This window comes from Podarcis liolepis, assembly GCF_965112155.1.
Source record: "Podarcis liolepis genome assembly, chromosome: 13".
Taxonomy (NCBI): domain Eukaryota; kingdom Metazoa; phylum Chordata; class Lepidosauria; order Squamata; family Lacertidae; genus Podarcis; species Podarcis liolepis.
Window position 1 is genome coordinate 11,584,595 of NC_139573.1, and position 17,968 is coordinate 11,602,562.

Here is a 17,968-nt window from a genome sequence, read left to right on the forward strand (position 1 = left end):
CACATAACACCGGTTCTGAGAGATCTGCATTGGCTCCCAGTACTTTTCCGAGCACAATTCAAAGTGTTGGTGCTGACCTTTAATGCCCTAAACGGCCTTGGTCCTGTATACCTGAAGGAGCGTCTCCACCCCATCGTTCAGCCCGGACACTGAGATCCAGCTCCGAGGGCCTTCTGGCGGTTCCCTCATTGCGAGAAGTGAGGCTACAGGGAACCAGACAGAGGGCCTTCTCGGTAGTGGCGCCCGCCCTGTGGAACGCCCTCCCATCAGATGTCAAAGAGATAAATAATTACCTGACATTCAGAAGACATCTTAAGGCAGCCCTGTTCAGGGAAGTTTTTAATATGTAACGCTGTACTGTTTTTAACACTGATTGGGAGCCACCCAGAGTGGCTGGGGAAACTCAGCCAGATGGGCGGGGTATAAATAATATATTATTATTATTATTATTATTATTATTATTATTATTATTATTACTTTCATTGGAGAAATGTTGTGTGTGGGGGGTATGGAGTTATCCGACCCCCGAGCCATCTGAAGGCAGCCCTGTATAGGGAGGTTTTTGAATGTTTAATAAAATATTATGTTTTCATATATGTTGAAAGCCACCCAGAGTAGCAACCCAATGAGTTGCAGAATTGGATCACAAAATCTTAATGATTCCTAATGTCCAAGTGAGAGTTTAGACGTGGCTTGTATGCGCAGATGTTTCTCATACAGTCTATCAAATCTTTCAAATAAATACAGTCAATTGATTAATACAGTTTATTAATACAATTCTAAAATTACTCATTCAAAACAAAGTATATTTCAGTCAAATATAAAAATGTAAAGAATTAATAAAATCATATTAAGGACTATTTACTTACAGTGGGTTGTTAATGAAGGCTTCAGAGGGGTGTATATTAAATAAAACATTGGGGAAGACGTAGCGGATATGAGATGCTATGCCACCAATGACAGGGTCACCTGGCTCATACCACTCATGTGGAATAGGTACAGGATTAGTTGTGGTAAAATGAGCACTATGCACTTGGCACACCATGTTGGGGAAGAGCAGGAGAAGCAGCAGCAACAAGGTTCTACACATGGACTCTTCTTTGCCTCTCTACAATATCATTATTATCATCATCAGCCTGATTTGAACAGCATCGCTTTGGAGGCAGCAGACTCTGCCAGTTCAGTGATTAAAGGGACATGCATACATCTTATCATTAAACACTGTTGCAAAGACCGGCCTTGAATGGTAAATAAGATGAAGTGATTTGAAGTATTGCCTATACAATCACAGAGCCTGGCTTCTCTCTTCTGCATTATTCTAACTGTCTATGAAACCTTTCAGACTTGCTTGCTGATTCTCCCCCACCCAACATTTTGCCTTCTGGAGCATTGGCAAGGTGACTTAATCATTGTAATTTTAATAATTACAGGGGAGACAATTACTTCTTGCCATTTTTTAAGGACTCCATCTTGCATCATCATTAGTAGAACTGTCAAGTAAATATATTTATCACCTCATGGAATTATAGGTTAGGAAGAACATGATTTTGCTTGTTTTTTGTTGTTTTTTTGTATGCAGCCATGTAATGGAGAAGCGAGAAAATGGAGGGAGGTAGATACTGCTTCTTGTGCCTTTGTGGGTACCTTGTCAGCAAGGTGTTGATGGAAGCAACATGATAACTTTCTATTTGTGTGAGCAGCAAGTTCTCACCAAGAACAATGGCTTCTGGGTACCTAGGTCAATTATATGAATGTAATGGGGGAGGGGAACTGGATAATTTTGGGGAGGGGATGTCTTTGCCATTTCACACTGGGTTCCCTTTGATCCTTTGACACATCACCCAGTCTATCACTTCATGGGAAATTAGCTTATATTAATTAGCTGCTGATTCAGATGATTAGAGATGTCTAGTACATAGTTTGGCATCCCAAACCCTAATTAAATTCTGACACTTGCTGGGTCCAGAATTTATAGTGGTCTGGCAACCACAAGCTCTATATAGCTTCATAAAAATAAATAATAAGTTTCTGTTTTCATCTCAAAGTTTCAGTTTCTTCAGTTGAAATTTGGATCCGCTTTTCAACTGTTTTTCACATTTGGTCAGAACAGCTTCTTTAAAGAAGAGACAACCATTTTGCAATCCAGAAATAAAAGATTTTGTATTACATAAATTGATTTACATATGTTGATATTTTGACTTAGAATACAAAGAACATGTATGAACCCAGAAAGTCTTCTGTTTATATCTTTCTTTGTATTAGATGCTACTTGTGGAGGATTGAATGGCATAGCCTCTGATGATGTTAAATATAAGTCAATTTAGATTTTAGTGAAGTTGCTTGTCAGTGTGAAGCCCAGATATATCATTCAGAACTACAATAGCTTCAGGCATAGAATTTCTGGATCCTGGGTGCAGCACAGCCTTATGCCTACATAGCTGCAGCAATTGCTCTAGTAAATGGTTGGATAGGTACAGGTAAACTCTGCATCGATCACTATCTTCTTGGGAGCAGAGCTGGTCCAGAACACTTTGGTGCCTGAGGTAAGCCACAAAATGGCATCTCCATCCTCTCCAGGGAAGAAGGAATGAGTGAATGTCTCCATCAGGAACAAGTGGGGAATAAAGATCAACATTGGGATCTGCTGCCCCTGTGGATCTTGCCACCAGAGATGGTTGCCTCACCTTTCCTCATGGGAGGGCCAGCCCTGCTTGGGAATCATACAACAGTTATCCTCAATCCCTTTATCTTCCCCTTGTAGTGTAGGAACTTATTACTTTGAGTTTGAATGCGTGAGGATATACACCCATGGTTCTATATATTCTGAACTATGCTAATCAATCTATTGTTAAAAGATCATTTATTCTTTTGTAATAAACCAACTGTATGGGGAACAGTCCAGTTTGTGAGAGCTCTTTACTGGGCATAAGATAATTTGGGCCTATTCTCAGAGCTGTGTCCATTTGACTCCAGCAAAATAGCTCACAAGGCAGTGTGTTTTAGTATCAGCGAAGCTCAGATACTGACAGGAGGAGAAGAAGCAGGCACAGGGAGAGGACAGTTAACAGCAGAAAGCAGAGAGGAGGGGGAGAGCAACTGTAATCTGAGCTCTGACCAAAGGGACAGTCAGATGTGTGAGAACTCCAATAGTTGGCAAGACGTTGGAATGCAGGAAACGCTCTCTGCCAAATCTCAGGATTTCAAAAGTGGCAGAGACACACGAAAGATACTGGAAGAGAAGATGGGGGCTTCCGTGCTGGGGAAGGGGGAGGAGCTCAGTCCGTGCAACTCCATCTTCTGGGGAGGACAATGTGTAGAGGAGCGCCATCTAGTTTGTTGTTTTAGCAATAAATCTGAAATAATTAACAGCCAGAGTCATCTCGTGTTTGTGGGAGAAACCAAGCCGTAATATTTAGGGGTGAGTTAGTTTGTAGACACAAATGGGGATTCCAATATACACTTGTCCGACCTCATGTTCCTAAACTGATACCAAGAACATAAGTGAAACTACAAACACATCTGTCATTTACATACAGTGGTACCTCGGGTTACATACGCTTCAGGTTACATACGCTTCAGGTTACAGACTCCGCTAACCCAGAAATAGTACCTCGGGTTAAGAACTTTGCTTCAAGATGAGAACAGAAATTGTGCTCCGGCGGTGCGGCAGCAGCAGGAGGCCCCATAGGCTAAAGTGGTGCTTCAGGTTAAGAACAGTTTCAGGTTAAGAACGGACCTTCGGAACAAATTAAGTACTTAACCCGAGGTACCACTGTATTTCTCTATATCAGTTGCTCTCGATTGTTGAATTAAGGCCTCACTAATATAACATAGCTTTTTTATTTAGTTTCTTAAATAATTAATATACCACTTGGTAAAAAACAACTCTAATACTTAACTTCATTTACGTTAGCTGTCTAATCAGAACAACTATAGAATAATGTTGATGTTTCTCTTTCAATTTCAGAGTTTCATTGTCTTCAGTTGAAGTTCAGAAGGTTATGTGAACATTTGCCTCATTTGGTCTGAATGGCCTCTTAAAATAACATGCAACAATTTTGCAGCCCAGAAACAGAGCACAAAACAGCTGAAATATTTTCATTTGGTCACATGTCCTCATTCATTCACATTTTTGACATTTCAGTGTTGAAAATTAAGAACATTCATGGAACTACAAATTTTTATATTACTTATATCTTTCTTTGCATTAGATGTTCTCTGGTGTTCAACTCAGGCCTCACAAGAATAATGTAGCATTTGGGGGAAAAGATGCAAGCCAGTAATCCAGCACTAGAAGCCAAGATGGAGAAGATCTCCACAGCCACCATGTATTTTCCTCTGGTGCTCAGGTAAGTTGGAATAAAGGAGATCCAAACACTGCAAAAGACCAGCATGCTGAAGGTGATGAACTTGGCTTCATTGAAGCTGTCAGGTAACTTCCTGGCTAGGAAAGCCACAGTGAAGCTGACAGTGGCCAGGAAGCCCATGTAGCTCAAAACACAGTAGAACATGTGGACGGACCCTTCATTACATAAGAATATAATTTCTTCACTCATTGATTGCATGTCCAAATCTGGGAATGGGGGGAAAGTTGCCAGCCAAAGACCACAGAGCCCCACTTGAACAGTGGAGCCAGAGAGGACAATTGAATAAGCCAGTTTTTTGCCTACCCACTTTCTGATTGTGGATCCTGGCTTGGTAGCCATGAATGCCAAAACCACTGATATCGTTTTGGCCAAGATGCTGGAGAGGGCCACAGAGAAGACGATGCCAAAACTTGTTTGTCGGAGTGGGCAGGTTGCCTGCTTAGGTGTTCCAATGAACATCAAGGAGCAGAGGAAACACAAGAGGAGGGACACAAGGAGAATGTAAGTCAGGCTTCTATTGTTGGCTTTGACAATTACGGTGTCCTTGTGCTTAATGAAGATGCCCAACACTAGAGCTGTGATCAGAGAAAACAATAGTGCAGAGGAAGTTGAAATGATGGCTAAAGTTTCATCAAAGCCCAGAAAGTTTGGTATCTTAGGAATGCAATTATCCTGGTCTTTGTTTGGATACTTATTTGCTGGGCAACTGATACATGTTTCCATGTCTGAAAAGACAAAATGAAATTACAGACAATTCTTAAGAATTTTAGTCCTCAGGAGTCCACCTAGCTAATGTTCTTTACCAGGGTAGCTTTCAATCTTCTAACTCAAAAACTTTTGTCTGAGATATTTCAAAAATAGATCTCATGCATCAAATCTGGAATTTCTACATAGAGGATATCTCTATCTTTTAGTGGCCCTCCTTCTCTTTCTTAGAATGCCCTGTAGTGAAAAGAGAGCAACGTTACAGCTGAAATCTTGTGAGATGATTTCAGATGTCTTCTTCTTCGTGGAGTGACCATCACTTCTATTCCATCAGAATTTAGTAGAATTTGGATGCAAAATGTATTACGTTCCTTTCTGAAAAAATATTTTCTTCAGGATTTTTTAAAGATTATATTGTAAACAATGAGAACAATACAGAAATCAATTATTTAACCCCCCACACCACAACAAAATTTTAAGGACCTCAGAGTTGGCTAAATAAGTTGTGCATTTTGGTCTATCTTAAGATGACATTTCTCACCCTTTTCATTTGAGTACATCCCGCTGGGACATGGTTCACAATCATAGCAACAAAATTTACTTCTCTCCTTCTTTTTCTTCCCGTAACCAGGACGGCATTTGTCATTACATACTGACAGGGGTGGCACCTATCCAAATATATAGGAATAATTTTGTTTTTAAAGGTTTTATGGGATTTAATCTAACATCAGGGGATCTATCAGCAATAGGAGGACCAATAATGTGAAACCTATGATCCATATGGGCACAAGTGGAACATAAAATGGGATAAAAAGCAGCCGTTAAGCATTATTAGATTTGAGTATATCTTAGCGGTTTTGCTTCTACTTGCAGAATTACATGAATGTTCTACTAGGAGCATCTTGCTTAGTTCCATGGTTTTGGGGCTGTGGTTCCCCATGAGGTTTCAGGTTCTTTCATCTTTGTGATTAAACGTTTATATGAAACAGTTAGGGGCTATCTTCAAGGAATCTGGAGCACAGTGTTCATATGTATACTGATGATGAACACCGGTATCTTAGAATTCCCTTGGAATGAGGAGAAACAGTGAAGGTGCTGCACTGCTGTCTGAAGGTGGTGTTGGACAGGATGCTGGCTGAATCCTTATAATTCCAAAGTGCTTTGGGTGAGTGGATTCTGTCTCTCAAAAGGATTGGGATCCCTTCTGGGAGGGATTGGACTCACTGTGAAGGAAGACGTTTGTAGTGTGGAACTACCTTGAGATTCCAACTCATCACTAGGGTCTCAAGTGGCTTCTGTGGCTGGTCTGCTTATGCCCCTTTTAGGTTGATGCACTAGGTGCAGCTATGCCTAGATGTATACCTGCTGCACCTAGCATCATGCAAACTCCAGAAGATTATAATGTTCATTTTAAGCCCAAGCAATGCTGTAAGAAGCTTAGCATTATATCAGATTCCACTAACCGGAGATCTGCCTCTGGGACGTCACATAAAAGAATGTCTGACAACAGTATCTGATAGCCATTGGTCCTTAATGCGAGATGTCTTCTGTGCATGTTGCTCTTTTTCGTATTGTGGCTCATATGTTTATTTAGTGTTAGACCTTACAGTGTTCCTTAAAGGACATTGCTTACTCCTTGGTGGCTTACAAATAAACAATATATAGAAAGGCAATTTTCATATCATATACAATATAATATCACATACAAAGCAAATTGTGATTAACATTAGTTGGGCAACAAGTAGGATCTTAATAATAATAATAATAATAATAATAATAATAATAATAATAATAATAATAAATAAAATTATTTATATCCCACCCACCCCAGCTGAAGCCGGGCTCAGAGAGCCTAACAACAGTAAAATGATAAAACATTCTAAAATCTAAACTAACATGCTAGCGTGTTCCCACAAGTAAAGCCAATTGTTCAAATAGAGATTCTCTCCATTAAAATACTATCCATCTATATATGAATTTCCTCTCTATAAACCCTACTTTTCTCTCCGAGGAAACATCACATTTAATCAGGTGCTAAGTGAAAAAAGCCTCCTTGTTTTCATTGCATCCCATTTTATTTGGATAACCATGAATGTTGGCATTTGAGAAATTTATTTCCTCACCTGAGTGAAGTCCCTGTGCCATTTAATTTGTCCATCATTAATGGTGAACTCTTTGCCTGCAGGGGCCTGAGGATCCAGCCTTCCCACTTTGACCCTGATGTAGGATCTATTTGGGAAAGTGATCAAATTTGTAATATCATAACCAGCTGCTAATTCTCCATGTTCATTTAATGTAATTTCATCACCAACAGAGTTGTTGAATGAGATCTTCTGTAGGAATGAGTGGAGCTAGGTGGAAAGAGAACCAAAAGGACTATAAAGTATTATAACATTCTGATTAAGATTGCTGAATAGCTTTCCTAGATGCATTCAAGATCTTTATAACTAAGGGTTATAAAGTTTTAATTCAAAGTATAGTTTATGAAAGTTGAGAATTGGGAGGACCATTCTTGTTTTCTGCAAATGAAGGAATTTTATACCATACATGACACTGATTGATAATTTTTGAATACATTCGAAAGAAAGGTTACATATTGTCATATTAAAAGACGTCTATTATGCCCTTTTTCCATCTCACTTTTTAATCAGTATTATGTTATTATATGTTCTTGGATAATTGGGACCAATCAATCACATATTAAAATATGTGCAATTGTTTCTCCATGCAGATACTCTAACTCTAAGAGGAACGTGTTCTAGGAGAGGGGAGATGACAACTGTGGGTTGTTGTTTTTTAAGTTAACGTTATGACAAACCCCCTCTTTAATTCATGTTCTGCTATAAGAAGCATAGCCTGCAGTGCAGTAGAAATCTTCATTGTTTGTTTCTTTAACAGGATACCTTTTATTTGTTTTATTTATAACTAAATACCAACTCACATAAAATATCAAGGCAGGGCACAATAATGAACACTTTGCAAACCAAACTTTTTGTAACCGCAAACATTACCTTCCAAGGCTCTACATTCTGAGGAGATCGTCTGCGTGCAGCCTCCATTCTTCTGCTGTTGGATCCAGCCAAGTGCCTATGTAAGGCATGTGCCAAAGCAGAGACAGCATTATAGATACTGTAACTGTGGCTGGTCATGCTCATTTCAAAAAAAGGCGCAGGAAGGCTCTCCAACATTTCCTCTCCGGTACAAGGCTTAGCTATCTTTGTTGACTTAGTAGAGTCTGCAAATGAACAATCAAATGTTTGTTCCCAGAAACCTGAGATAAAATCATCTCCCTCTTCCCAGGAAGGATTTACATGTTGCAGAAAATCTGGGAAGTCACGAACTTCCTTGGAATGAATTGCAAAAGAGATAGCACCATGCAACATTTGTATATTAACATCAATAACTTTCTGAAGTTCGTATAAAATGAAATCAATCTGAGCTGTGGTAATCCATACTTTTCCTTCACGTAAGTTCTTTTTAGACTGGGAAAATATGAACTCAGATAACTTCATCAGCTTTAGAGCAGTGGACAACCATGTAATAGATGCACTTTCTCCATATACAACAACTGCATTTGCTTTGCTTGTTATGAAAGCTGGGGACAAAATCCTTGTCTCTCTCAGCATATCAGTTATCTTACCAGTGACATGCACATGGTATTCAGCTCTTTCTGTGAATGCTGAACAGATCCCATTTTTGAAAAACATTGGTTCAATGGTATTCAAGAAATGTTCTCCAGCTTCATTAGCTGGAGTGATGAGCCCAACCCATTTCCATCCAAAATGCAGAAGCAACTGGATAATTCCTTGATACTGAAGAGCTTCATTAGGAGCCATGTGGTAAAAAGAAGGGAATTTAATTTGATCATTTGTGGCTGCTTCAAATGAACCATATGAAATCTGAAAAAGAAAAAAGACAACCATAAGGAATTGATGGAAGTATTCATAACAAACCTATTTATCCCACACATCTCAAATTTACTGTTGTTGGTGTTTTTTTTTTTTGGGGGGGGGGAGGAACCCACTTCCTCTTACATAAAAAATGCACAAGCCATCTTGCTCAATTTCCTATTTTATATGGGGAACATTTCTAGTTAACATGTCCTGATCTTATATGATCCATTGACAATATGTTCCCAGGATATATGTTCCCATCTGTATATCCCATTTACCATCCTGGCACCTTTGAATTAATCTTCCCTTAAATGCATTAAGCACACATCCTTTGTAACCTTGCCCCTGTCATGAACATTGTTGGAGACCCCATGCTATAACATCAGCAACAAATCCATACATTTCAGTCCCTTTCAATTGTCTCTGTTATACCACTCCAAATTTATAAATTCATAGTCTTCTACTGGAAAAAGAGTTGAAGAGTGAATTATGGTGTGAAAACTCAATTTTCTGATACCCAGAATGTCCCTACCTGTGGAATTTTGTAAAGACCCAAGATGTTTGCCATACACGAGGTGACCTCAGAGCTCAGTCCCCCAATGACTCCTATTACATTTTCCTGGGAGCCACATTTGTAGTTGGGGACAAAGGTATATGAGTTAAACAGCAGATCCAGAGTGGTGCGGTAGGTCATCTTAGATTGATAGTAGCTGTCATAGATGTGGAACCCAAGAGTGACATTGGGCAAGACCTTGGGATTCCCATTGATCTCATCAATCGCAAACACCAGGGCAAGGATGTGCTGGTAGAACTTTGATAACACGCTGTGAATAAAGTGGCATTATTACCTGGGGAAAGTAAATAGTGTACAAAATCTACATCTGAGAGAGAGAACTTTTAGAGGAAAGATGGGTCTTGTTTTGTTCCTTGTTTTGTTCTGTTAGAATATTTGAATGACTCTTTAGCTCAAATCTTTTTTTATTTTATTTCTCAAAGACATAGATTGTGAATATACAGAATGGGTCAGGAATTTTCTTGACTTTCACTTCATCTAGAAATAACTGCTGTGTCATATGACTATGCTACAGTTTTTGAAATTATTGCTATATCCCTTTGGCTGTAGCTTTCTCTGGAAATGCAAACTTGCATTAAATGATAATAAAGCTGACGGCAGTTGCAATTTTCAGTGCAAATCATCAGGTTTTCAAGAGAATAAAGATACAGCAATGGAGAGTTTCACATGTATTTCTACCAAGTATGCCTACTTGTATGCTAGCAATGATAGCGAGTGTACTCTCTGCTTCTTCTTCCCCTCAGAATGTGGGATGTTAGCATCCAAAATGCATATGTAAAAGGTTAATTTCAAGAGCTGTAGAACTCTGTGAGGTCATACAAGTTGTGGCAGTTATGACAGTTGACAGTTATGGCAGTTAACTGAACAGTCTTAACAGTTGGAGCAGCATTGATGAACTGTTGTGCTGCTCTCTGCCTCAGAGATGACCAGAACTGTACATAATATTCCATAATTAGTATAATAGCATTATGATGTGTACAGTATTCCTTTTTAGATGAGGTGACCGGAACACAGTATTCCAAGTGTAGTCGCACCATAGATTTTTGCTTTTTCTGAACCTTTCCCAGATGTACAATGTATCTTTTTAGATGAGGTGACCAGGACTGTACACACTATTCCATAATTAGTATGATAGCATTATGATTTGGGTGGTTTTGGTTTCAGTCCCTTAAGGCTTAAGTGAGGATTTCTAGAATGGAATTTGTCATTTCTACAGTTTCTATACACTGAGTCATTATTTTCAATGAGCTATCCATTACTGTCCCAGTAACTCATTTGTGGTCAATCACCCCCAGTTTAAACACCATAGACTTATAAGTGAATGAAGGACTCCCCCCCCCCCAAAAAAAAACATAGATCACTTTACAGATTGAATTACATTCATCATTTAACTGTCTATACATCCAGTTTGGCAATTCATTTTTGTTTTAGGCACTCTGAAAATTTTTGTCACGTCAGCAAATTTGGCTACTTTATTTCTTAGGTTTTTATGCTGCCCTGTTCTATTCTTACTCAATTTTCTCTTTGCAGAATTGGATCACTAAATCTTAAGGATTCCTAATGTCTAACTGACAGTGCAGACATAACCTGTATGCACAGATATTTCTTATATCATCCATCAAATCAATACAGTTCTAAAACTATTCATTCAAAACAAAGTATATTTCAGTCAAATATAAAAATGTAAAGAATGAAAAAAATAATATTAAGGACTATTTACTTACATTGGTCTGTCAATCAAGACTTCAGAGGGGTGTTTATTGAATAAAACAGTGGGGAAGAGGTAGCGGATATGAGATGCTATCCTACCAATGACAGGGTCACCTGGCTCATACCACTCATGTGGAATAGGTACAGGATTAGTTGTAGTAAAATTAGCACTATGCACTTGGCACACCATGTTGGGGGAGAGCCAGAGAAGCAGCAGCAGCAAGGTTCTACACATGGACTCTTCTTTGCCTCTCTACAATATCATCATCATTATCATCATCAGCCTGATTTGAACAGCATGGATTTGGAGGCAGCAGATTCTGCCAGTTCAGTGCTTAAAGGGACATGCATGCATCTTCTCATTAAACTCTGTCGCAAATACCTGCCTTGAATGGTAAATAAGATGATGTGATTTGATATATGACCTGTACAATCACAGAGCCTGGCCTCCCTCTCCTGCATTATTCTAACTGTCTATGGGACACTGGGAGACTATAAACATTTCAGACTTGCTTGCTGATTTTCCCCCACCTCACGTTTTGCCTTCTGGAGCATTGGCAAGGTGACTTAATTATTGTCATTTTAATAATTGCAGGGGAGACAATCACTTGCAATTTTTTACGGACTCCATGGCGCATCATCTTTGGCAGAACTGTCAAGTAAACATTTGTTGCCTCAGGCAATTCTCAATTAGGAAAAGTAAGATTTTACTAGTTTGCTAGGTAAATCATTGAGATCAGATGCCAGCCTCGCAAACTGGCGCAGGGCTGGCAGTGAGGCGTGAATAGCCAAAGTCGAAGCTCCTCCTAAAAAATGCACCTGGGTCCATCATTTTTTAATTGAACCTTTGACCCTTCTGTGAATCCTCACCAACCCAAAAATATATATGGTAAAATGAACTTCAAGGAAAAAGCAGTCACTATACAATCCAAAACAGAAAAGCAAAACAGATGAAAAAGGGCTGATATCCAACTGCATCCATTTATAAATGGGACAAACTTCTACGAGTGGAGAAGAAAGAGAAAAAGAGCTATTACACAGTGGTACCACATATGGTTCATGTGCAGAGGGTCTGACATTCAATACCTAACATCTCCAGGTATTGCTGGAAGAGACCCCAGTCTGAAACCTTATATTATTGTACTGTATTATTATTACTTGACCTTATATAAGAGTTAACTTTTGCACTGTATCAATTTAATTAATTTTGGACCCTCGCTGCAATTATCCGAGGGACGCTAGCCTGGTTACCTCTATACCCTACCCCTATAGTATATTAGGAAGACTTAAACTCAAATATACAAATGCCGAACGGCTCTAAAAAGGGGGTGGCAACACCAGCGGAAAGGAGGCCTTCAAGACAAGAAGAGGGGAAGGAGGCAAGAGAAATCAGAGATTACGATAGCTTGATGGCCGAAATAAGAAAGGAATTTAAAAATAATGAACAGTATATTGAGAGAAAATTGATAGAGGTTCAAGATACCTTAGATAAGAAACTGGAGGAAGTGGTGGGAGAATTGACAGGAAAGGTTAAGGATCTCTCGGTAAGAACTAAGGGTTTGGAGGATTCAGTGAAGAGGGTGCAAAAGGATGCGAAAGACAGTAAGAAAGAGATGGACAGGATTAGACTAGAAGTTAAAGAGATAGGAGCAACACAGGAAGAGTTGTTGGACAACATGGCTATGACGCAGATGCGCCAGAATCAATCTAATTTAAAATTTAGAGGAATAGCAGAGGACTTAAATGAGAATATCCGAGCTAAAGTGGTGAAAGAGCTGGCAATATGGTTAGATAGAAAAGAAGAAGAGATAAACCATGGTCTGGTAAACATATTCCGAATAAGAATAAAATCGGCAAAAGCCAGAGGGAAAAAATTGCCAGGAGATGTAATAGCCATGTTTAATTCATTGGAGATAAGAAATGAAATTTTGAAATTTTGAAACAGAATTATGTTAAAAGGTTATATATTGGAGGAAACCCAATTATTATTTATAAAGAGATTCCTTCGAGATTTCTTCGAAGGAGGGACCCATATAAAAAATTAACAAATCAATTGAAGAAAAATGGGATCCTGTACAGATGGGAGTTTCCGGAGGGTATTTCATTCTATTTCAAAGAAAAAAAGTTCAAACTGTCTACCATCTCAGAACTACAAAAATTTGCAAGGAGATATGAGAAGGACCTGGGGAAAATGATGGGAGAGGAGGAGGTGGGGAACCAGCAGGGGGAAGAAAATGGGGGGAGTGAAGAAGAAGAAAGAGAGGAGAGCTCAAAAGGAGAAGGAGAAGAACCAGAGAAAGGAGACAAAGAACAGTAGATTGCACATAGGTTTGATAAGTTAACTTATATTACAGAACAGATGACGCTAAAAATACTAAACTGGAATGTGAATGGGCTGAACAATAAAAATAAAAGGAATCAGATTACGCATGTATTATTGAAAAAGAATTATGACTTAATATGCCTCCAAGAGACGCATATAATAAATAAGCATAAGAGATTATTATGTAATAAGAGACTGGGAGTAGACTTTGTGACATCAGATAGAGTGAAGAAAAGAGGGGTGGTATTATATATTAAGGAAAAATATGAGCCACAACTATTATATAAAGATGATCAAGGGAGAGTAATCATTGTTCAGATGGTGTTTCAGGGAGAAAAAATAATTGTTGTTGGAATATATGCTCCAAATGATAAAAAATCTGCCTTCTATGCTGAATTAAGAGATAAATTGATGGAATGGATGGATCAAAAAATGATTTTAATGGGTGACTTTAATGGGGTGGTGTCTCCAAATTTAGATAAGTTAACAAAAAAACAAGAAAAGAAGGAAGGTAAATTACCACGATCTTTTTTTGACATGGTAAATAATCTGGGATTAATTGATGCATGGAGACTCAAAAACCCCACTACAAAACAATACACTTTTTTCTCAAACCCAAATCAGAGCTGGGGACGAATAGATAGCATTTGGATCTCGAAGGAATTAACTCAGAATTTAATTAAATCAGAAATTCTCCCAAGAATTATATCTGACCATAATGCGGTTTACAGTGAGCTGAAAGGCAAGGATATTAAAACAACTAGATGGAGAATGAATGAATTTCTATTTAATGATCAGAAGATCGTAAATAAGGCAATAGAGACAATAGAAGATTACCTTAAATGGAATCTAAACGGGGAAACTGCTATAGAGACGGTGTGGGACGCAGGAAAGGCAGTTATGAGGGGCTTTTTAATACAGAAAAATAGCCAAGTAAGAAAAGAAAAAGAGTCAAAGAAGGAACAGATCCTAACACAGATTATGGAAAATGAAAAAAAATTAACCATCAACCCCAGTGAGGAGATTGCAAAACAGAATATAAAGATATTACAAGCTAAACTTTCTACAATAATTGATCAAGAGGTAGAATGGAAAATTAAAATGATGAACCAGAGGACATTTGAATCCGCAAACAAGATAGGCAAATATTTGGCGTGGCAAATAAGAGAAAGAAGAAAACAAAACACGATTAGTAAGATAAGGGAAGGAGAAAGGATTGTGGAAGAGCCAAAAGAAATAAGGAAGATATTTCAAAAATATTATAAGGACTTATATAAAAGAGGAAAGGAAACAAAACAAGAAATAGAGCAGTTTTTGCAAGAACATCATCTAAAACAAATCCCAAAAGAAGAAAAAGAGATACTAGACCAGGAAATTACCCAAGAAGAGATAAAGAAGGCTATTAAAAAGATGAAAAACGGGAAAGTGCCAGGCCCAGATGGGCTCTCAGCCAAATATTATAAAACACTAAGTAACCAAATATCCCCAGTGTTAGGTGAAGTGATGAATAATATATTAAAGGAAGGAAGGATCCCGAATACCTGGAAGGAAGCATATATTACTTTGATTCCCAAAAAAGAGGCAGATACTTTGGAAGTGAAAAACTATAGGCCAATTTCACTACTAAATAATGATTATAAGCTATTTGCAGATATAATGGCAGAAAGACTAAAAAAGGTTTTGAACAACAGAATACATAAAGATCAAACGGGCTTCCTCCCAGGGAGACAATTAAGGGACAATGTAAGGAACTTGATAGACATTATTGAATATTTGGATATGAGCATAGATAGACAAGCGGCCTTGGTATTCATAGATGCTGAAAAAGCGTTTGATAACATCTCGTGGGATTTCTTGAAGAAAAGTTTGGAAATGATGGGAATGGGAGAGAAATTTAGAAAAGGCATAGAAGCTATATATAAGGAACAGAAGGCAAAATTGGTAATAAACAACACCACAACAGAATATTTTAGTATATATAAAGGAACTAGACAAGGCTGCCCCCTGTCCCCTCTATTATTTATAACAGTATTAGAAATACTAAACGAGAGACTGAGGGGGGCAACAGAAGTCACAGGAGTCAGGGTAGGAAAGAGGGAATACAAAATCAAGGCCTTTGCAGATGACATTGTACTAACCTTAGAAGACCCAAAAAACAGCGTAAAAGAAGCTTTACAAAAAATTGACGAATTTGGAGCCGTGGCAGGACTTAAGGTAAATAAAAACAAAACCAAAATGTTAGTTAAAAACTTAACAAAGGAAGAAGTGATAGATCTAGAAAGAAAGACCAAAATTGCGGTAGCTAAGAAAGTGAAATATCTTGGGATCTGGGTTACAGCTAAGAACATAAATTTATATAAGGATAATTACGATGCTACCTGGAGGAGTATAAAGAAAGACATGGAAATTTGGGGGAGGATGAAACTCTCCTTTCTGGGGAGGATAGCTGTTGTTAAAATGAACATTCTACCCAGAATGTTATTTTTATTCCAAACCATCCCCATACTTAAAGGCCTAAAACAATGTAAAGAGTGGCAGAGAGCCTTGGCAAAGTATATTTGGCAGGGGAAAAGGCCACGGATAAAAATGAAAATTTTGATAGACAAAAAAGAAAGAGGGGGTTTTTCTCTCCCAGACCTAAGCTTATACTATGAAGCGGCTTGTATATATTGGGTAAAAGATTGGATAAAACTAGAGAATAGAGAGCTACTGGACCTGGAAGGCTTTAATAATTGGTACGGATGGCATTCGTACCTTTGGTATGGGAAAGTGAAAGTTCACAAGAGTTTCTTAGACCATATTTTTAGGGGACCATTATATCAAGCATGGGAAAGGAACAAAAACCTCCTTGAAAGAAAGACCCCATGGTGGATTTCACCAATAGAGGCCTTAACGATCAAGAAAATAAATATGGAGGAGATAAACGCCACCTATGAAGAAATGTTAAGAAAAACTGACCAAGGGCCCAAACTTAGACCTTATGAAGAAATAAAAAATTTATTCACTGGTTGGCTGCAATACCACCAGGTGAATGATTTGTTAAAAGAGGATAAGAGGAAGGCGGGTTTTGATGATAAAAAATCAAAATTTAATATAGAAGTAATAGAAGGCAAAAATAAAACCCTGTCCAGAATTTATGATATATTACTAGAGTGGTACACAAAAGACGAGGAGGTGAAGGAGGCAATGATTAAATGGGCAATTGACTTTGGTTATAATATTGATTTTGAAAGGTGGATAGAGGTTTGGAATTGTAACATAAAGTTCACAGCATGTATGGCACTGAGAGAAAATATCTGGAAGATGCTATATAGATGGTACCACACCCCTGTGAAATTGGCCAAAATGTATAGATTAAAGGATAAGAGATGCTGGAAATGTGGCGAGGTGGAGGGTGACCTATATCATTTATGGTGGACATGTAAAAAGGTGAAAGGCTTTTGGGAATTAATTTATAATGAACTTAAAAAAATATTTAAGTATACCTTTCCCAAGAGGCCTGAAGCCTTCCTGTTGGGAATGATGGATAAAGAAATTAAAAAGGAAGATAGGACGATATTCCTCTACGCCACCACAGCAGCGAGAATTATGTTGGCACAATATTGGAAAGTGGAAACCATCCCCAACATAAAGGACTGGCAGATTAGAATGGTAAACTATGCTGAGCTTGATAAACTAACAGGTAAAATAAGAGATCAGGATGAACAGAAATTTCTGAAAAATTGGAGTAAATTTTGGAAATATATTGGAATAAATGCTTAAAGTGAACTGACGGGGTTAGAACAATACAACCAGTGAGTGAATTTAAGACTATAGATTGAAAATCAAATACGTAATGGAAGGAGATATTTGATACTTATCAAAAGGATGGAGGGAAGTTCAGATTGTGTGTTTTTCTTTTTTCGGATGTGTGGTTTTTCTTTTTTCTTTCTTTTTTTTTCTTTGTAATTTTTTCTTTGTATTTTCTTATATGTCTGTTTTTTGTGTATAACTTCAATAAAAATGCATTTAAAAAAAAAAAAGAAACCTTATCAAGCTGCTGTCCATCATTGTAGACAATATGGAACTAAATGCAGTAGTGAATTGGTTCAGTATAAGCTAGCTTCCCTTCCTTCTCTTCCCTCTGCAGCTTCCCATAGGAGCGTACCAATGGTGTGCAGGAGAAGCAGAGGAAAGAGAAACGAGGGGTGAGGGGAGACTTTGTGCTGGCTATCAGGCAATGGCGTTTCCCACCTGCCTTGCCCCACCCTTCAGCCCTAGGAGCCTTTCACAAGACCATGACTTTAGGAACAGCAGAAGCAGGCTTTCAGTCATTTGATGTTGCATAGCATCCATAGTTTCATTCCTTCACACAGCCCCTATTCATTAACACCTCTATTATGTAGGTCTATTATGC

At 38.2% G+C, this 17,968-nt stretch overlaps 1 protein-coding gene across 1 annotated transcript; it reads right to left on the minus strand.

Annotated features, from left to right (window-relative positions):
* Positions 1-2,170: 2,170 nt before the first annotated feature.
* On the minus strand, positions 2,171-17,760 carry LOC310691356 (vomeronasal type-2 receptor 26-like). Its single transcript, XM_083471124.1, has 7 exons — positions 17,600-17,760; positions 11,264-12,378; positions 9,498-9,789; positions 8,084-8,971; positions 7,196-7,423; positions 5,614-5,740; positions 2,171-5,092 (listed from the first exon to the last, which is right to left on the minus strand). The coding sequence occupies exons 2-7, from the start codon at positions 11,482-11,484 to the stop codon at positions 4,191-4,193; spliced, it is 2,658 nt and encodes an 885-aa protein (XP_083327250.1). The 5' UTR covers positions 11,485-12,378; positions 17,600-17,760; the 3' UTR covers positions 2,171-4,190.
* Between the last annotated feature and the right edge of the window lie 208 nt (positions 17,761-17,968).